This window comes from Tachyglossus aculeatus, chromosome 15, assembly GCF_015852505.1.
Source record: "Tachyglossus aculeatus isolate mTacAcu1 chromosome 15, mTacAcu1.pri, whole genome shotgun sequence".
Classification (NCBI taxonomy): domain Eukaryota; kingdom Metazoa; phylum Chordata; class Mammalia; order Monotremata; family Tachyglossidae; genus Tachyglossus; species Tachyglossus aculeatus.
Genome location: NC_052080.1, coordinates 11,351,426 through 11,375,186, shown reverse-complemented (window position 1 = coordinate 11,375,186; position 23,761 = coordinate 11,351,426). Strand labels below are relative to the sequence as shown.

The 23,761-nt window shown below is 42.8% G+C and overlaps 2 protein-coding genes across 4 annotated transcripts in view; one reads left to right on the top strand and one right to left on the bottom strand.

Annotated features, from left to right (window-relative positions):
* LOC119937832 (pseudouridine 5'-phosphatase) overlaps positions 1-1,914 on the bottom strand; it is a 101,230-nt gene extending 99,316 nt beyond the window's left edge. For all 3 annotated transcript variants that reach the window (XR_005454226.1, XR_005454227.1, XM_038757488.1), the window contains exon 1: positions 1,813-1,914. Coding sequence is in view for 1 of the 3 variants with exons in the window: in XM_038757488.1 (XP_038613416.1) it covers positions 1,813-1,888 (76 nt within the window). In the remaining 2 variants the exon portion in view is untranslated. The remainder of the gene's footprint in view (positions 1-1,812) is intronic.
* A 5,743-nt stretch (positions 1,915-7,657) lies between these two features.
* STS (steroid sulfatase) overlaps positions 7,658-23,761 on the top strand; it is a 102,102-nt gene continuing 85,998 nt past the window's right edge. Inside the window, exon 1 of the mRNA XM_038757458.1 lies at positions 7,658-7,717. The gene's annotated coding sequence lies outside the window, so the exon portion shown is untranslated. The remainder of the gene's footprint in view (positions 7,718-23,761) is intronic.

Sequence of the window (23,761 nt, the reverse complement as noted above, 5' to 3'; positions counted from 1 at the left end):
TAGTAAGCCCCTTAACGAATGCCATCATTATTATGATGATTTTTGTAACCATCATTATGTCATTATCATTAGTATTATTATAAACATTATCATTCATTCACTCAATCGTATTTATTGAGTTCTGTGTGCAGAGCACTGTACTAAGCGTTTGGAATTCTGGCATTCATTCATTTGATTGGATTTACTGAGCGCTTATTGGGTGCCGAGCACTGTACTAAGGAGCAGCGCTTAGAACAGTGCTGGGCACATAGTAGGCCCCTTAACAACTGCCATCATTATTATGATGATTTTTGTAAACATCATTATGGCATTATCATTACTATTATTATAAACATTATCATTCATTCACTCAATGGTATTTATTGAGTTCTGTGTGCAGAGCACTGTACTAAGCGTTGGGAATTATGGCATTCATTCGATTGGATTTACTGAGCGCTTATTGGGTGCCGAGCACTGTACTAAGGAGCGGCGCTTAGAACAGTGCTGGGCACATAGTAGGCCCCTTAACAACTGCCATCATTATTATGATGATTTTTATAAACATCATTATGGCATTACTATTATTATAAACATTATCATTCATTCATTCAATCGTAGTTATTGAGTTCTGTGTGCCGAGCACTGTACTAAGGAGCAGCACTTAGAACAGTGCTGGGCACATAGTAGGCCCCTTAACAACTGCCATCATTATTATGATGATGTTTATAAACATCATTATGGCATTATTATTATTGTAAATATTATCATTCATTCACTCAATCGTAGTTATTGAGTTCTGTGTGCAGAGCACTGTACTAAGCGTTGGGAATTATGGCATTCATTCATTTGACTGGATTTACTGAGCGCTTATTGGGTGCTGAGCACTGTACTAAGGAGGGGCGCTTAGAACAGTGCCAGGCACATAGTAGGCCCCGTAACAACTGCCCTCAGTACTATGATGACTTTTATAAACATCATTATGGCATTATTATTATTATAAACATTATCATTCATTCACTCAATCGTAGTTATTGAGTTCTGTGTGCCGAGCACTGTACTAAGGAGCAGCGCTTAGAACAGTGCTGGGCACATAGTAGGCCCCTTAACAACTGCCCTCATTATTATGATGACTTTTATAAACATCATTATGGCATTATTATTATTATAAACATTATCATTCATTCACTCAATCGTAGTTATTGAGTTCTGTGTGCAGAGCACTGTACTAAGCGTTGGGAATTATGGCAGTCATTCATTTGATTGGATTTACTGAGCGCGTATTGGGTGCCGAGCACTGTACTAAGGAGGGGCGCTTAGAACAGTGCCGGGCACATAGTAGGCCCCGTAACAACTGCCCTCATTATTATGATGACTTTTATAAACATCATTATGGCATTATTATTATAAACATTATCATTCATTCACTCAATCGTAGTTATTGAGTTCTGTGTGCAGAGCACTGTACTAAGCGTTGGGAATTATGGCAGTCATTCATTTGATTGGATTTACTGAGCGCTTATTGGGTGCTGAGCACTGTACTAAGGAGGGGCGCTTAGAACAGTGCTGGGCACATAGTAAGCCCCCTAACAACTGCCATCATTGTGATGATTATATAATTGTGATTATTATGTGGTAATGATGATAATAATGACGATGATGACTAGAGGGGGAGCGCAGCACTGCTGTAAGCGCTGTGGTGAGTGGGGGAGGGGCCGCAGCAGGCGGAGCGGTCGCGCGCCCGGGGGGGGGGGGGGACGGGCCCGCGTGCGCGTGGAAGCCCCGCCCTCCTCCTCCCCTCACCCCCCCCCCCCGCGGCGCCGCGATGGTACCGACCGAGCAGGAGTCCGTCCATGTCAAACAGCAGGTGGGCCGGGACCACGGGGGTCGCAGGGGGGGCGCCAACGGACATCGCGCCACCGGGGGACGCGGACGGCACGCTCTGCGCACGCGCTCTGCGCCGCGCCGCCCCCCCCCCCCACCGCGGCTCGGTGCCTTGCTCGCCCCCTGGCGGCCGGCCCAACTTTCATTCATTCAATCGTTCAGTCAGTCGTACTTATTGAGCGCTCACTGGACTGGACTAAGCGCTTGGGAAGTCCAAGTTCATTCATTCATTCATTCATTGAGCGCTTACTGGGTGCAGAGCACTGGACTAAGCGCTTGGGAAGGACAAGTTCATTCATTCAATCGTATTTATTGAGCAGCTACTGGGTGCAGAGCACTGTACTAAGGGCTTATGAAGTCCAAGTTCATTCATTCATTCATTCATTGAGTGCTTACTGGGCGCAGAGCACTGGACTAAGCGCTTGGGAAGTCCAAGTTCATTCATTCAGTCGTATTTATTGAGCGCTTACGGAGTCATTCATTCATCCAGTCGTATTTATTGAGTGCTTACTGGGCCATTCATTCATTCAGTCGTATTTATTGAGCGCTTACTGGGTGCAGAGCACTGGACTAAGGGCTTATGAAGTCCAAGTTCATTCATTCATTCATTCATTGAGCACTTACTGGGTGCAGAACACTGGACTAAGCGCTTGGTAAATCCAAGTTCATTCATTCATTGAGTGCTTCCTGGGCGCAGAGCACTGGACTAAGCGCTTGGGAAGGACAAGTTCATTCATTCATCCAGTCGTATTTATTGAGTGCTGACTGGGTCATTCATTCATTCGATCGTATTTATTGAGCACTTATTGGGTGCAGAGCACTGGACTAAGCGCTTGGGAAGTCCAAGATCATTCATTCGTTCATTCATTGAGGGCTTACTGGGTGCAGAGCACTGGACTAAGCGCTTGGGAAGTACAAGTTGGCACCATATAGAGTCAGTCCCTACCCAACAGCGGGCTCACAGTCTAGAAGTCCCTTTTTTTCCTTTTCCTCTCCCCTCCTCCTTTCCCCTTTTCCCCTTCCTCACCCCTTCCCTTTTTTCTCCTTTTACTCTCCCCTTCTCCTTTCCCCCTTCCTCACCCCTTCCTTCCTTTTTTCTCCTTTTCCTCTCCCATCCTTCTTTCCCCTTTTCCCTTTCCCTCCTCCTTTCCCCTTTCCCCCTCCCTCTCCTCTTCCTTCCTTCTTTCCCCTTTTCCCCTTCCTCACCCTTTCCCTCCTATTTTCTCCTTTTCCTCTCCCCTCCTTTCCCCTTTTCCCCTTCCCTCCTTCCTTCCCCCTTTCTCGTACCTCTCCCCTTCCCTCCTTCCTTCCCTTTTCCTCTCCCTCTCCCCTTCTCTCCTTCCCCTTTTCTCCTCCTCCCCTTCCCTCCTTCCTTCCCCTTTTCTCTTCCCTTTCTCCCTTTTCTCTTCCCTCTACCCCTTCCCTCCTTCCTTCCCACACTTTCCTCCTCACCCTCTCTCCTCCCAATGGGGCATTATCAGGAAGACTGAGGTCATGCAGTTTCATGGGGCCAGGAAGAGAGAAAAGGTAAAGACCCCCTGGCCTGCCCTGGCCCAACATCCTTGGGGCTCCAGACCCCCCCACCCCAGGGCTACAGGATGGACTGTGGGGAATTGCTGTTATATTGTTGTACTCTCCCAAGCACTTAGTACAATGCTCTGCACCCAGTAAGTGCTTAATAAATACCATTGATTGATTGTCCCTGGCTGGACATCCTGGGCGGCGTCTGCCACAGCCCGGTTTCTATTTGTGGGGGGCGGGTATTTGGTTTTGCCCCAAACTGGTACCTCAACTAGCAGGAGGCAGAGCAGAGAGTAGAAAGCTGGCATCTCCCTCGTCTCTTCCTGCTGCAGCTGAAGGGGAACGAGGAAGGGGAAAGGGATCCATTGTTCAGTGCATTTGACTCCATCCGCTGCAGCCTACATTATTTTTTGTTTTTCATGTCCAGTGCGTCTCAGCTGTATTTTGCAATCCACGGAGTCCCGGCCCCTTCCCCCCACACTCTCTCCAGCCTTCCAGTAGCAGATGATGCTGGCTGACTCACAGAAAAGCATGTTCTGACTGTGTTTATGCTTTCTGTTTGCTTATTCAGGGTATTGATCAATCTGTTGTATCTATTGAGCCCTTATTCACCCATTCAGCCGTATTTATTGAGTGTTTACTGCTTGTGGAGCTCTGTACTAAGCGCTTGGGAACGTACAGTATAACAGACTTGGTAGACATGTTCCCTGCCCACAAGGAGCTAACCAAGAAACACTTCTATCACTAAGGAAGATCACCGTCCACCTCTCCCCCAGGACATTTGTTTGTTCATGCGGAAGCGTAATAATCATACCTTTCTTTACCCAAAAGGCTTGGCACATGCGATAAAGTCATTAATAAAAGTCATGCAGGGTTCTCAGGTGGTAATTACTATATTTAAATAGAGATGTCCACACTGGCATTTATATGGTGGGGTGACTAAGGCAAACGGTGCAATAAGCTTAGAAAGCATCATAGGATTCAGCGCGTGGTATGTCACAGACTTCTCAATGTGGTAAGAACGGATACTTGAGAAGTTATGAACATGAATGCTCATAGTTTAATTTTAATCAGGAAACGTGTCCACCGACTTTGATGCATTGTATTCTCCCCAGCGCTTCCGGTATGTTTATGTTTATGCTTTCTGTTAGCTTACTCAGGGTATGGATCAATCTATTTATTGAGCCCTTATTCACTCATTCAGCCATATTTATTGAGTGTCTGCTGCTTGCGGAGCTCTGTACTAAGCGCTGTACTAAGCTCTGCCCACGGTAAGTGCTCAATAAATATGATCGACTGATTGAAGTAGCAGGCCACAGACTGTAAACTCACTGTAGGCAGGGAATGTGTCTGTTATATTGTTATGTACTGACCCAAGTGCTTAGTACAGTGCTCTGCACACAGTAAGTGCTCAATAAATATGATTGACATCATCAGCACAAGGGACAATAATAATAATAATGATGTTGGTATTTGTTATACATAAAAAGTGTGGCTCAGTGGAAAGAGCACGGGCTTTGGAGTCAGAGTTCGTGGGTTCAAATCCCGGCTCCGCCAACTGTCAGCTGTGTGACTTTGGGCAAGTCACTTAACTTCTCCGTGCCTCAGTTACCTCATCTGTAAAATGGGGTTAAAAACTGTGAGCCCCCCCACCAAGGGACAACCTGATCACCTTGTAACCTCCCCAGTGCTTCGAACAGTGCTTGGCACATAGTAAGCACTTAACAAATACCATCATTATTATTTTTATTAAGCGCTTACTATGTGCCAAGCACTGTTCTAAGCACTGGAACATTGTTCTAAGCGCTGGACAATCTTTGTACGTGGTGTGGCTGGGGTTGTCTGCACCACATATAGACTTTTTCAGGCACTCGTAGGAAAATATCATCATCAGCGGTGCCTTGCAGTGTGTTTTGAGAAGCATGGTGGCTCAGTGACCAGAACACAGGCTTGCGAGTCAGAGTTAATGGGCTCTAATCCTGGCTCCGCCACTTGTCTGCTGTGTGGCCTTGGGCTAGTCACTTCACTTCTCTGTGCCTCGGCAACCAGATCTGTGAAATGGGGATTGAGACTGTGAGCCCCACATGGGATGGGTACTGTGTCCAAACAGATTTGCTTGTATCCACCCAGCGCTTAGTAAAGTGCTTGGCATGCTGCAAGAACTCAACAAATACCACAGTTACTATTATTATTGTAAAAACTCATTCAATCGTATTTATTGAGCGCTTACTGTGTGCAGAGCACTGTACTAAGTGCTTAGCACTGTACTAAGCATGAGGACTCGATACTGGTTCTCCTACTGAGAAGCAGCGTGGCTCAGTGGAAAGAGCCCGGGCTTTGGAGTCAGAGGTCATGGGTTCAAATTCCGGCTCTGCCAATTATCAGCTGTGTGACTTTGGGCAAGTCACTTAACTTCTCTGGGCTTCAGTTACCTCATCTGTAAAATGGGGATTAAGACCGAGCCCCCCGTGGGACAGCCTGATCACCTTGTAACCTCCCCAGCGCTTAGAACAGTGCTTTGCACATAGTAAGCGCTTAATAAATGCCATCGTTATTATTACTGCTGAGACTTGAGCCCCATGTGGGACCTGATGATTTTCTATCTACTCCATCACTTAGTACGGTGCTTGACACAGGGTAAGCACTTTATAAAATACCACAATTATTGTTTTCATCATTGTTATTGATACTATTATTATTTTCTGGGTTCTAATCCTATGCTGCTACTTGCCTACTGTGTGAACTTGGGCAAGAACCTTAACTTTTCTGTGCCTTGCTTTCGTGTTTTGTAAAATGGAGACTAGACGTCTGTTCTCCCTTTCGCCTAAAACTCTGAATCCTGTTCTCCTTCCCTCTTAGATTATGAGCCCCATGCGGAACAAGGACTGTGTCTGATCTGGTTATCTTATATCTACCCCAGCACATAGTTCAATACTTGGCACAGGTAAGTACACAGCAAGTGCGTATGAAAATAAGGAGGAATGCAGAAATAATTCATTTTTCTCCCTTTTTTTCAAGTTTGTCGATGCCCCCGCGGCAGCGGTTAAATTACTTCAATCTATCGATTAATCAGTCAATCAGTGGTATCGGTGGAGAGCTTACTGTGTGCAGAGCACTGTACTGAGCACTTGGAAAAGTATAGTGTGATAGAATTGGTAGATGTGATTCCTGCCCCAAAGGCGCCTAAGGTCTGCAGTTTTGTGTTGTCTGAAATAATAATAATAATAATGATGGCATTTGTTAAGCGCTTACTATGTGCAAAGCACTGTTCTAAGCGCTGGGGGATACAAGTTGATCAGGTTGTCCCGGGTGGGGCTCACAGTCATCCTCCCCATTTTACAGATGAGGTTACTGAGGCCCAGAGAAGTTAAGTGACTTGCCCAAAGTCACACAGCTGACAATTGGCAGGGCCGGAATTCGAACCCATGACCTCTGACTCCAAAGCCCGGGCTCTTTCCACTGAGCCACGCTGCTTCTGAAAGAGTCTGAAAGAGTAATTGTACTTCAAAAGAAGTGTTAGTTACTTCAGTGAACAAATGTACTGGGAAAATCTTACAAATGACCTAAAATACTGAGGATTTCTTCATTCCTCCCCCTTCCCTGGACCATTAAATTCAAGTAAACCAGGGTGAAATCCTTAGGGTTATTCCTCTAAGGGTGAAACACCCCCTCCTCAACACCCCCCTCCCCCAGCCCACACCCCAGTTCTATTCCCTGAACAAAGAGGTTGAGGCTGGATATAAATAATGAGGACAGTAAATAAATACTGGCCAATATGTAAACAGAGTACTGAGTGACTGAGAGCTTGGTATGACAAGGTAGGATGGGATATTAATCAGAGAATCCTGGAGGAAGAGTGTTTTTCCTGTCAGAAAATTCCATAAGGAAAGGCCCCCTACTTAGGGTATAGCTGATCTGGAATTATCAGGTCACCTCCCTCCAACCGCCCACGAAGATTAATGGTTGCCTTTCAGGTGATGAATCATCAACTATGGCAACCATCCCTAAACCACATGGTGTTGACAAACACAATGAAATCCTTCAGGCATTATGCGAGTGGGAGCCACAAACATATAATAATCAGGTGCAAAGGACTTGTGGAGACCAGACCTTTAGAAATATAACATTAAACAGCAAATAGAAATCCTTAAATCTCCTCTGCCCATCCATGTCACAACGTTGTTCAACTAATTTTTTTTTCAACCAAGAACCTGAAAGAAAATAGTAGATGTGATTGAATCGGGAAGTAATAGGCTAACAAGGTTGTTCTTCCGAAGGAAGCCGTGATCTCCAGGGACCCAGCACCACTTGTGGATAAGACACTTTACCGCTCAATGTAAGTGAAATTTTTTAAAAAACAATCAGTAAAGTCAAGGTTTTAAGAGTGAAATCCCATTACACTATATCTCAGTGACCACAAGGAACAAGATCAAGTTTGCCTTTATTTATTTTGAACTCTTACATACAAATGCTCCTCTGATATTATCCTTTGAGGAAAAACAATTTCCCTCTGATTGATATCTGGAGAATGACTGAAGGCCAGGTGGAGAAATATATTCAGTTCAATAACTTTTTTTTATGATAGAGTGATTGCTTGTTACTAATGAGGGCTCCATTACGATCATCTAAGCTGCCAAATGATTGTTCATCACAGCAGGAGCTTTTGGTCAGGGTGATGTCAGGTATAATTACATTTGCAAACAACCCTGAGAACCTTTGCTGAAAGGTATCCAGTGTCTGGATAGCATCATGAGAGGCACTGACTGAAAATACAACTTGGAGTGGTAAGTCCGAGTATTTAATGTTTTGATTTCCGTTGTACTATTGATTTAGAGGAAATGTGATCTGAAAAGATTGATATTCAAACCCCTTGGAGGTTTCTGTGTTTGCCCCGTGTGGTTATAATGTAGATTTAAACTTCATTTAGTGTAACAGGAGGAACTCCTGTGAACAGCTACGTTTTGGCAGGAGGAGGTAGTGTGTTCCTGGGAACTGTAGTTTTGGTGTTTAACATCTTGACTTTTGAAGGCACTTTTGACTAAATAGTCTTTGTGCTTTATTTACTGTGAAACAAGGGAAAAGTTAACATCTTGAAAGTAGTATAGAAAAGGTATTTTTGGATAGTGGGCTGAGTCTGTATTAAAACAGGAAGTTTTGGTAAGAGGATAAAATAACTCCTCCAAAGTGGCTTTCATGTTGGGTTAAAGTGGTAGATTACTGGAAAATACAAGTAAAAGAGGGAAATGAAGGGTTTTGAAGGAAGAAACCGAAAGAACAAACAGGAAAGGTGTGTTTTGTGTTGCTGGTATTTCACAAGAGAAATACAAGTTGATTGATCCCCATAGTTCAAAGTATTAGAACAAATTGCCCCTGTATTAGTTACAGCCCAAAATGATATGATTTCTTCAAGCTTGTGAAATGGGAGATGGGCAGTAGAATATACCATTCACCCCTGACTCTCTGCAACTAGCAACTTATTTCTTCTAACTGATGAAATGAGCCCGTTACTGGGTAGGGACAGTCTCTATATGTTTGTTGCCAGCTTGTACTTCCCAAGTGTTTAGTTCAGTTCTCTACACATAGTAAGTACTCAATAAATACGATTGAATGAATGAATGAATGAAACTGAAAACTTTAATGGTAGGTCTCAATTGAATTGTACTTTCCAAGCGCATAGTACAGTGCTTTGCGCACAGTAAGCTCTCAATAAATGCAATTGAATGAATCAATAGCAGTTCTACCAGTGAGTTAGTAGTTAGCTTCTATTTCTTTATCTTCAGTAGAGGAAAAAATGCAACTTCTTTTTTTTTGACTGCTGTCTACCTATTCAAAGGAGGAAATGATCAAAGAATACAAATGGAACATTTTATAATTTACCTTCCTACATGCATTTGTAAGAAACTTGAACTTCTTGAGTGAATCTATTTTCTAACATCCTTTAACTCCATTGTTTAAGTATCTTTGCCATTGTTTAAACGTCTGGGCAGAAAATGGTGCAGCTTGGGTGGTGATGGAGAAATCTTACTGGGCTTTCATTGTAAGGCTTTAATTAACTCATTTTTAAAAACAGGAATGAACTACAATCACCTTACTTTTCTGTTGCACATTCCATTTAACCATTGCCTGAAAAATGCTGCAGTTTGCTAAGATCTAATAGGTGTCTTTGAAGCCTCACAAAATATCCCTTCGGGTCTCAGTTATGCCAATTTGGTCAAATGTGGCAGTCATGAAGTAAGACCTTCAGTTCATCCTACTTATTATGCTATTAACATCAGTATCTAGACATGTTACAGGGAAACACATTCATATATTTATTTGTCTATTCTCAGTCTATTAGATTGCCCACAAAATTGGCTAATTGTAATAAAACGTATTTCCATACAAATGGAGTGGGCAGATATAACAAAACTACTTCAGATAAATACTAATTCTTTCTATTACTTGGTATTTCAGGCAGTCTGTACTCCAACAAGAACCCTTGTTAAACTAAAAGAAATATTCACATGACAATTTGCGGGTGATGATGATGCGTAGAAGGATCTTATTTGCTGCCTATGAGACACTGCCTCACTTCAGGGTATTATTAAGGTTATTACAGAACTAGTAGTGATATTAGTAACCCAAGATGAAATCAATTTCCACTTCAGAAAGAGAAATAAAAATTCCTGGCATTAACGTTATAAAAAGCATCCTTCACTGTCTGGAAGAACAAGCGAAATGAAAATCAATCAAACAGTGGTATTTATTGAGTGCCTACCATGTGCAGAGATCAGTACTAAGTATTTGGGGGGGTGGGGGTGGGGGATAGTGTAATAAAAGTAGAACACACCATCCCTTCTTTCAAGGAATGTATAATCTAATGGGGGTGACAGACAAAATATTTTCAAATCATGGGAATAGAAGCAAGAAAAATGATGCACCTTTTGATAGCAGAAATGTGGCAGGATAAATGGAAAAAGAAATGCGCATTTACCAGAGTCGAGATATGCGAGCAGGTTAAGGATAACATTAAGTGCTGAGGATGGGGTTCTGGAGTGATACAATTTGGGAAGGAGGAGATTAATCAGGGAATGACTCCTGGAGGAAGTAGACTTTCAGAAAGGCTTTGAATTTGGGACAGGCTATGGTCCAGGAGATTTGAAGGGGGAGGGAGTTCCAGGAAAGAGGAAGGACATGAGCAGGAATTCAAGGAAGGAGAAGGGACTCAAACAGGAATTTCAGGAAGTAGGAGGACTGTGAGCAAGGGTTGTTACATGGGAGAATCACGAGATAGGCCAGAAAGAAGGTAACTTTGTGAAGAATGGACACCGTGAGTGTAGCGAAGCAGTTAGTGGCACATGGTAAGTGCTTAACAATTACCAGAATTATTATTATTATTAGATGAAGTTCATTCCAACCCATCAGGTGAAGGGCGCTGATGGGGATAGGGAGGAAATCAAAGAGAAATTCCATTTTTCTCTGTCTCTCCCAAATGGAAATTCTCCTTGGGGACAGAACACTAACCCTCCAAAATCAGGAGGAAGCAACATGGCCTAGTGGAAAGGGAATGGGCTTGAAGTCAGAGGACCTGGGTTCTAATCCTGGCTCCGCTGCTAGTTTGTTGTGTAACCTTGGGCAAGCCACTTAATTTTTCTGTGTAAAATAATAGGAATTAAATCCTCCTTCAGGCTTGGACTGTGAGCCCCATGTGGGACAGGGATTGTGTCCAATTTGACAGTCTTGTACCTACCCCAGTACTTTGTACAGTGAGTTACATGGAGTAAAGACTAAATAAGCACACTTAAAAAAAAATCATCATTCTTCCACCTGGCACACACTGATACTTGCAATCTCCAGAAGGTACAAGAGGGTGGGATGCCAGGCCATTCTGGGTTCCCATTGGCCAAGGAGGATGCCACTACCCCATTTCACAGTTAGCCCCTGCCACTCTCACATAAATAATATATAACACAAACAGTAATTATAAAAACCCACTGGTAGGTGGCAGGGGAGAATGAGTATTTTGCTGGTGGGTTGGAGTTTGTTTGATGTTAATTAGAGAAGCAGTGTTGCCTTGTGCAAAGAGTTAGGGACTTGGGAGTCAGAAGATTTGGACTAGGCAATTAACTTCTCTGGGCCTCAGTTTCCTCATCTGTAAAATGGAGATTAAATAGCTGTTCTTCCTCCCCCTTCTATTACAAGCCCCACGGGTCTGACCTGATTGTTGGGTATCTACCCCGAGTTTTGTACACTGCATGGCACATGGAAAACACTTGACAAATACCGCACTGCTTAATTAGGGAGAACTTTCTGGAAGTGGTAGTCATTGAGCATGTTCTTGAAAGAGGCGAGGTATGGTTTTGGAGAACAGAAGGAAGGCTGTCCTACGCTTTTAAGAACTTAAACAACATCCTCACTGGGCAGGCCCGTGGTCCATTTTTCCTGGGATTCCTGTTCTGTTATTGACTGTCCTTCATGACTATTTTCCATCCTTATCATTTCTTGCTATATGTTTAATCCTGACATAGTTGTGCTACTAGCTTTGTATCCTTGTTCTCCCCGCTTCCCTTGTTTGCACATCTTTTATGTCTGCCCATTCCCTCATCCTTCCTCCAGCACGATTATAAACCCCTTGAGGGCAGAGATAATAATAATAATAATAATAATAATGGTATTTATTAAGCGCTTACTATGTGCCAAGCACTGTTCTAAGCACTGGGGGGTATACAAGGTGATCAGGTTGTCCCACATGGGGCTCAAAGTCTTAATCCCCACTTCCAGATGAGGTAACTGAGGCCCAGAGAAGTGAAGTGACTTGCCCAAAGTCACACAGCTGACAAGTGGCAGAGCCAGGATTTGAACCCATGACCTCTGACTCCAAAGCCCGTGCTCTTACCACTGAGCCATGCTGCTTCTCTAATCATATCTCCCTCTTGACTATAAGCTCGTTGTGGGAAGGGAACGTTTCCATCAATTCCGTTCTGTTGTAATTTCCTGAGTGCTTAGAATGGTCCTCTGCACACAGTAAATTCTCATTAAATATGATTGATTTATTGATTTCTCTTCCAGTGTTTCTTCTAAAATTCTCTGTCCTGTCCTCTGCATACAGGAGACAACCAATAAAAATCATTTATTGACTATCCTATACTGAACCTCTACCTAGGAAAATCACCCTAGATTCTGGAGGCCCGAGAGAAAGTTTTCATGCATCCTTAGAGCACCACTAACATAACATAACCTAGGGAAGTAGCATGGCATGGGGATTAGAGCACGGGCTTGGGAGTCTGAGGTCATGGGTTCTAATCCTGACTCTGCCGCTTGTCGGCTGTGTGGCCTTGGGCAAGTCACTTCACTTCTCTGGGCCTCAGTTACTTCATTTGTGAAATGAGGATTAAGATTGTGAGCCCCATGTGGGACAGGGGCTGTGTCCAACCCGATTTGCTTGTATCCACCCCAGCGCTTACTAGAGTACCTCGCACATAACAAGTGCTTTACAAATACCACAATTATTATGATGCCTGTTACTTCCAGTTTGGCAAAACCGGTTCTTGTCCTGGTATTGACTGCTTTGTGTTCCAGGATGGAAGGCCCAGCATTGTCTGTTAGCTGATGCCGCTTGGAAAACACAAGTGGGTCATCCAAGTAGCAAAGGAGGCGTCAGTTGTCTGCCCTGCCACACGAGAGTCCCAGTAAAAGCTTGTGTTGACAGTATTCTTCTGCCTTTAAATGGATCACGGCTCCAAATCAAGGAATACACTCATTAGCATGGGTATTTATATTCATCTTGGCATTACAGCAAACTGCAAGAAGTCCATGATATCATAATTAAGTTGATAGCCAGCTGTTATCTTTGTTTGGGGCTTGTATTTCCCTTCATCCCTCAGTTTGTACTCATTCATTCATTCATTCATTCAATCGTATTTATTGAGCACTTACTGTGTGCAGACGATTTTGACACCTGTCTGTCTCCCCCTTCTAGACTGTGAGCCTGTTGTTGGGTAGGGACCGCTTGGGAAGTACAAGTCAGCAACATATAGAGACGGTCCCTACCCAACAACAGGCTCACAGTCTAGAAGGGGGAGACAGACAACAAAACAAAACATGTAGACAGGTGTCAAAATCGTCAGAACAAATAGAATTAAAGCTATACGAACATCAATAACAAAATAGAATAGTCAATATGTACGAGTAAACTAAGTAGAGTAATAAATCTGTACAAATATATATATATATATATATACAAGTGCTGTGGGGAGGGGAAGGAGGTAAGGTGGAGGGTTTGGGGAGGAGGAGAGGAAAAAGGGGACTCAGTCTGGGAAGGCCTCCTGGAGGAGGTGAGCTCTCAGTAGGGCTTTGAAGGGAGGAAGAGAGCTAGCTTGGCGGATGTGTGGAGTGAGGGCATTCCTGTGTTCATTTAGATAATGCCTTTCTTCTGATTTCCTGTGCCTTGACAGTTTTACCATTCCAGTTTGAAACAATAGGCAACACTAAAAATGTAACTCGCATCAAGATTTAGAAATATTCAGTTGCTTTTTCATTCGTCCACACTACTTGGTAACTGTCTATGGTTAACAAAACCTCTTAAAATTACGGATGGGAGGAAAACTTCACTTAGTTCTTTATAATCATTAATGGGAAGAAGCATCGTGTAGTGGAAAGAGCATAGACTTGTACTTCCCAAGTGCTTAGGACAGTGCTCTGCACACAGTAAGCGCTCAATAAATACGATTGAATGAAAATGAATAGAGCTGTCATTCAGGCACCCAAGTCAAGTCTTGAAACCTCTCTGAGTCACAGTTTCCTCATCTGTAAAATGGAATAATACTTGCTACTCTTACCTCACAGGGATGTTAGGGGAAAAAATGAGATAACCAATGTAGAAGTGCTTGGGGAAATATGAAAGTTCTATATAGATTCAAGGTACTAGTATTAAAATATTTCAATCAATAGTTGAGCCCTTACTGTGTGCAGAGTACCATACTAGGTGTTTGGTACAGCACAACGCAATAGGTTCGGGAGACACAATCCCTGCTCTCAAGTTCTACTGCTGCAAAAAGAAAAGAAAGGGAGACATTAAAACATCCTGAAATGACATTAAAGCAGAATTAAAATGAACACATTTAATACAAGGATTACCACTTCAGTGTTTTTACCTGTTCAGAATAGGTAAACCTAAAGTTTAACTCATAACAGTTACTTATATTTCTGTAAGTCTTGGAAGAAAGGCAGCATGAGAACCGAAAGAATTAAGGCTTCCAGCATGAATAATAAACTTGTATGCGGCGTATTTTAAAATTACTAAAGTTAATGAAATGACTTAGGGAAATAGAGTGGAAAACAAAATTAAATTTCAAAATGCATCATTTGTAAATCTAGCTAAGAGGTCAATAATTTTTTTTAAAAAAAACACCAGTCCTCTTTTTCTCTTTCTCTGCCCCCTCTCCAGGACACGGTGATCAGTGGCCACCCACGATACTTAGCATTAAATGTGAGACAGTAGGAAGCCAAATGAACTTCCCTTCTATTGCAATTAAGGATGCCTATTTTTAAAGAGGTCAGGTTACAGGGTTGGCACTAACTTTCCTGAATAATTTGAGGAGTAAATGGACTCTCATTACTCTAAATCAAAAATAATTTTCCTTAGGAAAGGATGCATTCCTCTTTCTCTCCCTGGAATGTTAAAGCAACCAATGAAGAGGAGGAGAGGAAAAAGGGGGCTCAGTGTGGGAAGGCCTCCTGGAGGAGGTGAGCTCTCAGTAGGGCTTTGAAGGGAGGAAGAGAGCTAGCTTGGCGGATGTGCGGAGGGAGGGCGTTCCAGGCCAGGGGGAGGATGTGGGCCGGGGGTCGACGGCAGGACAGGCGAGAACAAGGCCCAGTGAGGAGGTTAGCGGTGGCAGAGGAGTGGAGGGTGCGGGCTGGGCTGGAGAAGGAGAAAAGGGAGGTGAGGTAGGAGGGGGCGAGGGGATGGACAGCCTTGAAGATGAGAGTGAGGAGTTTTTGCTTGATGCATAGGTTGACTGGCAGCCACTGAAGATTTTTGAGGAGGGGAGTAACATGCCCAGAGAGTTTCTGCGCAAAGATGATCCGGGCAGCAGCGTGAAGTATAGACTGAAGTGGGGAGAGACAGGAGGAAGGGAGATCAGAGAGGAGGCTGATGCAGTAATCCAGTCGGGATAGGATGAGAGATTGAGCCAGCAAGGCAGCAGTTTGGATGGAGAGGAAAGGGCGGATCTTGGCGATGTTGTGGAGGTGAGACCGGCAGGTTTTGGTGATGGATTGGATGTGAGGGGTGAATGAGAGAGCGGAGTCGAGGATGACAACAAGGTCGTGGGCTTGGGAGACGGGAAGGATGGTAGTGCCGTCTACAGTGACGGGAAAGTCAGGGAGAAGGCAGGGTTTGGGAGGGAAGATAAGGTGTTCAGTCTTGGACGTATTGAGTTTTAGATCTTTTGTATTTGAGTTTTGTATATGAGTTTTGTATCTGCCCCAGTGTTTAACACAATGCCTGGCCCACAGTAAGCCCTTAACAAATACCATTCACAGGCTGTTTTGGGGTTGATTTCTAAGTTCTTGTTTGTTTCCCCATGCAAGTGTGGTAGGGTGTTTTTTTTTTTAAGGATATTCTCTTTTGTTCCTTTTATTAGGATTCCAATTCCAGCTTCATAATGGAAGCTCTTGATCCCGTTTTCAGTTTGTAAAGTGAAATAAAGCTTTGCCTATCAAAGTGCAAGCCTTAAAGCAACAATCAACCTCAGTTTTAACAAACAACCAATTGTATTTATCGAGCACTTACTAAGTGCTTGGGAGTGTATAGTACAATACAGTATAATACAACAGAATTAGTGGAAACGCTCCTGCCCATAATAAGCTTAGAGTATAGAGGGAGAGACAGACATTAATATGAATAAATAATTTGTAATATATAATTTAAAGATATGCACAAAAGTGCTGTGGGATTGGAAGCTGGACATTAATCGGCAAGTCATCTAAGAGCCTCCATTTTGCTTGTAACTCAGTAGGGTAGACCAAAATTGCTCATTGTTAGATTGCTGCTAGAATAGCTGGGAGAACAATGGTAAAAGGAAGTGCATTCAACTTCCAAAGTCTTACCTGGCAAAGCCTCAGTTGGCAAGTAAGGTTAGTAAGATTGGTAATCGCTGTAGCTTCAGAAAAACTTCGCCTACACAAGAAGTCTTAAAGTGTATTCTTATGAGGAGTTCACTCCTTCAAGACTAGTCAAGGTATATTGTTCTAAAAATTCTTGAGTCCAGCTTCTTGCTCTTCTTGTCTACTTTTCATTATTACTATTATAGTAATAATAATAATGATGGTATTTGTTAAGCGCTTAGTATGTGCCAAGCACTGTTCTTAGCACTGGGGTCAATAGAAGGTAATCAGGTTGTCCCAAGGGGGGGGCTCCCAATCTTAATCCCCATTTTACAGATGAGGTAACTGAGGCACTGAGAAGTTAAGTGACTTGCCCAAAGTCACACAGCTGACAAGTGGCAGTGCCGGGATTAGAACCCATGACCTCTGACTCCAAAGCTGGTATTCTTTCCACAGAGCCAGGCTGCTTCTCACTATGTGACGAGCACTGTTCTAAGTGCCAAGATAGATACTAGACTGTGAGCCCGTTGGGTAGGGATCGTCTCTATATGTGGCCAACTTGTACTTCCCAAGTGCTTAGTACAGTGCTCTGCACACAGTAAGCGCTCAATAAATATGATTGAATGAAGGAAGGATTACAAAATAATCATCGGACGCAGTCCCTTGTCCCTCAAGGGGCTCACAGTTTAAGTAGGATGGAGAACAGATATTCAGTCCCCACTTCACAGATGGGGCAACGGAGGCCCAGAGAAGTTAAGTGATTTGCCCACGGGCAAGCAATCGGCAGAGTCAGGATTAGAACTCAGGTTCTCTGACTTCCAGGCTCGTGTTCTTCCCACTGGGCCACCCTGTTTCACCTTCCTTCACCTGCCTTCTCCCAAACATCCTCCCTATATTTTCGCAGCCTGTACTTCTTCCCAGTGTCATCATGCTCTGAGCCTGGAGTAAGAGGGAAGATAGAGGGATGCAAATGTGTGAATAAGTAAATAGCTGTGGATGATTTGCTGTTTTAGATTGCGTGCTGGTGGTTTTCCCCATCAGTGAGATTGGGAAATTCCTTGCATGGTATAATGAAAGGCCTCAAAGTGAACATTTTGGGGCATTCTAGTTTTACCTACCCCTCTTCTGCGTTTCTTAGGTATCTGTTTAGACTATTGCCTGCAGAGCCTACAATCATGAAGAGATTGTTGCTTCAATACTGTAAGCAATTTTTGGGGCGGAGGGCCATTGCGACTTCTTCTTCACCACAGCAGGCCTCACAACCACCTAACCACTACAGCACTAGAGAGTAGACATAAATGAGTTTCACCAGCCGCTTAAGAAAATTTGAATATGAGAAATGCTATTTTGGAGTTCCATAAGGCTAATACTTCTGCAGCTCTTCACCGATTGAAAATGTTAGCATCCATGAAAGTGCAGTGGAATGCCTAGTTTGGTATGCGATTGCCTCATCTGAGAGAACATTTCTTAAAATGTAGTTTTCGGCATTTTTCCCGATCGCTGAAGTGTTGGGTTTAATGAAATGAAAATACTTGGCGTCACCTTTTCCAAACTCTTTCTTTCAATCCTGGAAATGTATATGAGTTCTTAACTTCAATTAAACCAGAAGAAACACTTTTATGGAAATGCCCATTATGCTGACCTCATTGAAGATGATAAACCTGTTTCAGTTCATTTTACTTCAGATTTTATTATTGATAGCAATCATTATGGTATTTGTCAAGTGCTTGCTCTATAATTATAATTGTGGTGTATGTTAAGTGCTTATTATGTGCCAAGCACTGTACTTTGGGATAGATATACGATAATCAGGACCCACAGAGGGCTTACAGTCTAGTGGGAGGGAGAACAGGTGTAGAATCCCCAGGTTACAAAGGAGGGAACTGAGACACTGAGAATTGAAGTGTCAATCAATCAATCGTATTTATTGAGCGCTTACTCAATAAAGCCATCAATAAAGTGGCTACTGTGTGTCTTGCCCAAGAGCACACAGTAGACAATTGGTGGAGCTGGTATTACAAACTGTAATAACTGCGAACTCCCCTCTGGACTGTAAGCTTGTTGTGGGCGGGAATGTGTGTGTTTTATGGTTAAACTGTACTCTCCCAAGCGCTCAGTACAGTGCTCTGCACACAGTAAGCCCCCAGGAAATACAACTGACTGACTCCCAGGCTTGTCTATCCACTAAACCATAGTGCTTCTCTGTAATACTCTCTTAATAACGTGTGTGTGTCTTCATATATTATCTTGGCCTGCTCAAGGCTCAGAGAACAGCTTTCAGTCCCTCTTGAACAAATAGTGGGGCTGGAAATGGGCACTGTTTTAAATTGGGGACCCCAGAAAGGCACCCCGTCTTCTAACCCTCCCTGCCTACAGGTCGTCAGGTGAGGGCTCCATTGCAGTTTAACCCTGTCAGGATATGTTAGGACCCAGTTTATTTTTTTTCCTCATGGAGAATCAGCCCCACATTCATTCATTCATTCATTCATTCAATCGTATTTATTGAGCACTTACTGTGTGCAGAGCACTGTACTAAGTGCTTGGGAAGTACAAGTTGGCAACTTATAGAGACGGTCCCTACCGAACAACGGGCTCACAGTCTAGAAAGGGGAGACAGACAGCAAAACAAAACATGTGGACAGGTGTCAAGTCATTGGAATAAATAGAAATAAAGCTAGATGCACATCATTAACAAAATAAATAGAATAGTAAATATGTACATGAATTTAGTAATCTCTAAGACTTTGCAGCATTTTCATAAGCGTTTCTGAAATATCTGCATCAGTTTCCTCTGGCTTGTAAGCTTGTTATGTGCATGGAATGTGTCTACCGGCTGTTCTTCTAGACTGTGAACCCACTGTTGGGTAGGGACTGTCTCTATATGTTGCCAACTTGTACTTCCCAAGCGCTTAGTACAGTGCTTTGCACATGGTAAGCGCTCAATAAACACGATTGTATTGTACACTTCCAGGCACTTAGTATGGTGCTCTGCACGCAGTAAGTGCTCAATAAACCATGTTACCTAGTGGATAGAGTATGGGCCTTTGAGTCAGAAGGATCTAGGTTCTAATCCTGGCTCTTGTATGTAGTGTGACCTTGGGCAAGTCACTTCACTTCTCTGTGCATCAGTTTCCTCATCTGGGTTTAAGACTGTGAGACAGGGATTGTGTTCAACCTGATTAGCTTCTGTCTACCCCAGTGCTCATTACAGGGTCTTGCAATCAATCGATCAATAATATTTATTGAGTGCTTACTGTGTGCAGGGCACTATACTAAGAGTTTGGGAGAGTACAACACAACAATATAACAGATACTTTCCTTTCCTATAACAATCTTACAGTCTAGGGGGGGGCACATAGTAAGCACTTTACAATCACCATAAAAATAAAGAAAGGACGTAATAAATAGGATTGATTGATCAGTGTCCCAGGTTAAGTTACAGTTCTCCAAAGCCAAGTTTCGCCCTTTTGGTCTTTAGAAAAATGTGCTGTACTATTTCAAGTGTCACCATGCTGATAGGCTTCCATCAGAGCTGTGTTGACTTTGGTTGCTCTGGTTTGTGTTCTGATAATTAAATGGCCTGAGACTAGGTAGATAAAGACCCAGCAATCTCATTTAATTTCCTACCCACTGGATAGTTTTATATATTTTCAAGAACAAGTAGGAGTTTGTTTAAAGGTTAAGCAGGCTTGATATTTTCTGAGTGAACCCTAGGCTTCACCAATTGCTTTTTAAGAGACCATCTGCAAGCAAATTCCGTTTTTTACCATTATCTTTGAAATGAATAATGCTGCTGTTTTGTAGCATATTCTGACGCTCCTTCATTACACCAACACTTCTGGGAATTCAAAGTCCAGTGCTCTGCAGAACTGGGCTTGAAACCCCGGGTCCCTTGATTGTCAATCCTGTGCTTTAACAATAATAATAATAATAAACTAATAGTTGCGGTATTTTTTAAGCTCTTACTATGTGCCAGGAACTGTTCTAAGCGCTGGGGTACATACAGGATAATTAGGTTTAACACAGTCCCCCAAGGGGTTTACAGCCTTAATTCCCATTTTAAAGATGAGGGAACTGAGGCCCAGAGAAGTGAAGTGATTTGCCCAAGGTCACACAGGAGATAAGTGCTGGAGCCAGGATTAGAACCTAGGCCCTTACAGGCCTGTACTCTATCCACAAAGCTATGCTGCTTCTTTCAGATCTTCCAGAAATTTGCAACAGCAACTGTGCCCTTGAGACATATTTAATCTAGAAGCTGATCGTGGATCAATTTCAACACAAGCACATTACCATTACCAGCACACTGCCAGGCATGAAATAGGCAGGCAAGATAGGTGTATCAACCTGTGAGCCAGGATTGCCAGCAGCCAAAATTCCTGCCTCATCACACAAAGCTGAGAGTTCCTTCTAAATCTGGGGTTCTCGCAGCCAATACAAGATAATGAGATAAACACATTTTATTAAGAGCACCATTGTGTGCTCTGAAAAGTGGAAAATCAGGCTGGCAGGCCGGAAACACAAAGCCTTAAAACTGAAATTAAAGTCTACCAATCCATGCTGACATTGTTTCCTTTCTTTTATCAATCAATCAATCAATCAATCACTCGTATTTATTGAGCGCTTACTGTGTGCAGAGCACTGTACTAAGCGCTTGGGAAGTACAAGTTGGCAACATATAGAGACAGTCCCTACCCAACAGTGGGCTCACAGTCTAGAAGGGGGAGACAGAGAACAAAACCAAACATATTAACAAAATAAAATAAGGAGAAAGGAATATAAACTTAACTTAAAGAAGCAGTGTGGCCTAGGGTAAAGAGCACAGGCCTGGGACTCAGAGGACCTGAATTCTAATCCCTACTCTTCCAATTGTCTGCTGTGTGACCTTGGGTGAGTCACTTCACTTCAGTTGTGCCTGTTACCTCATCTGTAAAATGGAGATTAAATCCTCCTACTTATGTTGTGAGCCTCATGCAGGGTAGGGACTATGTCCAGCCTGATTATGTCTTATCTACTTCAGCACTTCATTCTGTATGTGCCACAGGGTAAGTGCTTAACAAGTGTTAAAATTAAAAGCCACAACAACTTGGTGATGTACAGTTTTTAGACTAATTCCCTCTTTCCACTTTTTTCATTCTCATCCAATATTCTGAAATATTTTCAGTCACCATTTTATAGCACACAATCAGGTCTTACTTATGGAGTGCATAATCATGTTCAAACACTGTTTATAATTCACTGAAGGAATTCATTCGTCCCATGAGGGCCTCCTGAAACTTGCCCAGGGTGTAACACTGCTCAAACTGAGGGCATATGGGAAAGAGCATTGGCAGCTAACACAGCACCTAAAATCAGGTTCAGACAGCTCACTTCTAGGGAGACTTGAAGGGGCCAAAAATCATAACCAGCCATGCAGGCTGAGGCAACACATTCTGACAGAAAGCTGACTTATCCATGGAGTCATGTTGGAGAAAACAATAGGTGATGATGGAGAACATCTAGCCCCCCCGACACTTTTCTGGTAGTGGCTATATCAGGAAACATTCCACTCCACAGTATGATCTATCAGTCTGTTCTTCCCCACTCTCCCCTTGCAAGTAGAAAACTTCAACATTTCGGAGCATGCTCCTTTCTATGGGATTTTGCATTTTGTTCTGCCTCACTGCACTGTGTTTATGAATCCAAATTTTTTCCTGTCTCTTTAAATCCAGATGGCATTGTATCATTCATCCTTCTTATTTCCCTGCCTGCACCGTGCAATTTCAATTCCTTAACTCTCTGTTAAGCTTCCGATTAGTTTGAGGTACATTTGATGTGTCCTGGTAAAATCAATGAATCAGTTGTATTTATGGAGCGCTTAGTGTTATGTCAAGCACCGTACTAAGCATTTGGGAGAGTACAATTTAACAAAGTCCATAGACAAGTTACCCGCTCACAGTGAGCTAAACCTATTTAGACTGTGATCCCGCTGTTGGGTAGGTACCGTCTCTATATGTTGCCAACTTGTACTTCCCAAGCGCTTAGTACAGTGCTTTGCACACAGTAAGTGCTCAATAAATACAATTGAGTGAATATATGCTTTCTTCCATCTATGTCTTTAAAGTGAGACCTCTTATATGAACTAAATTATTTCATAGTCTTAACTTTTTGTTTAAAATCCTGGTCAAGCGTTACGGGCCGACCATGTTTTAGGGTGAATTGTAGACCTCATAGACTTGGAAGAAAGTCATTGAAAACTTAAATCTCATTTTACAGTGTTGGTTATGGAAAATCAAGAGCTCAGCCTACTATCGAAAAATAATGCTGTTTTGGTTGGTAACAGGAGAATTAACAGTCAGCTCTTCATGGAACATGTCTACAGATTCTGTTGTGTGGTACTCTCCCAAGCGTGAGAGGCAGAGATTGAAAAACACGGGTTCTAATCCTGGCTCTGCCACTTGTCTGCCGTTTGACCCTGACGATGTCACCTAACTTCTCTGTGCTTCAGTTATCTCACCTGTAAAATCAATCAATCAGTCAATCAATCGTATTTATTGAGTGCTTACTGTGTGCAGAGCACTGTACTAAGCCCTTGGGAAGTCCAAGTTGGCAACATATAGAGACGGTACCTACCCAACAGTGGGCTCACAGTCTAGAAGGGGGAGACAGAGAACAAAACAAAACATATTAACAAAATAAAATAAATAGAATAGATATGTACAAGTAAAATAAATAAATAAATACAGTATTAAATACGTACAAACATATATACATATGTACAGGTGCTGTGGGGAAGGGAAGGAGGTAAGGAGGTTAATACTCTGAACCCCATGTGGGACATGGCCTGTGTCCAACCTGATTACCTTGTAACAGCCCCAATTCATAGGTCAGTGCCTGGCACATAATAAGCACTTAACAAATTCCAAAAAGCGCTTAGTACAGTGCTCTACACACAGTGAGTGCTCAATAAATGCCAGTAATCAATAGCAGCCAGGGCCTGAAGCTGACCTGCTTTTCAGGAGTTATTGAAACCATCCCATTGCCGTTAAGATTTGAATAGCAAGGATTATTATGACTTTTCAGCACTCCAAGCATTACTCTCACAGTATTCTGGCCACCTACTCTCCATCTATACACACATCATTTATCCTCCAAGAGGTCTTCCATTCATGCATTCAGTCATATTTATTGAGCACTTTGTGCAAAGCACTGTACTGTTTGGGAGAGTACAATATAACAAAAAACACACATTCCTTGCTCACAACAAGCTTACAGTCTAGAGGAGGAGACAGACATGAATATAAATAAATAAATTACA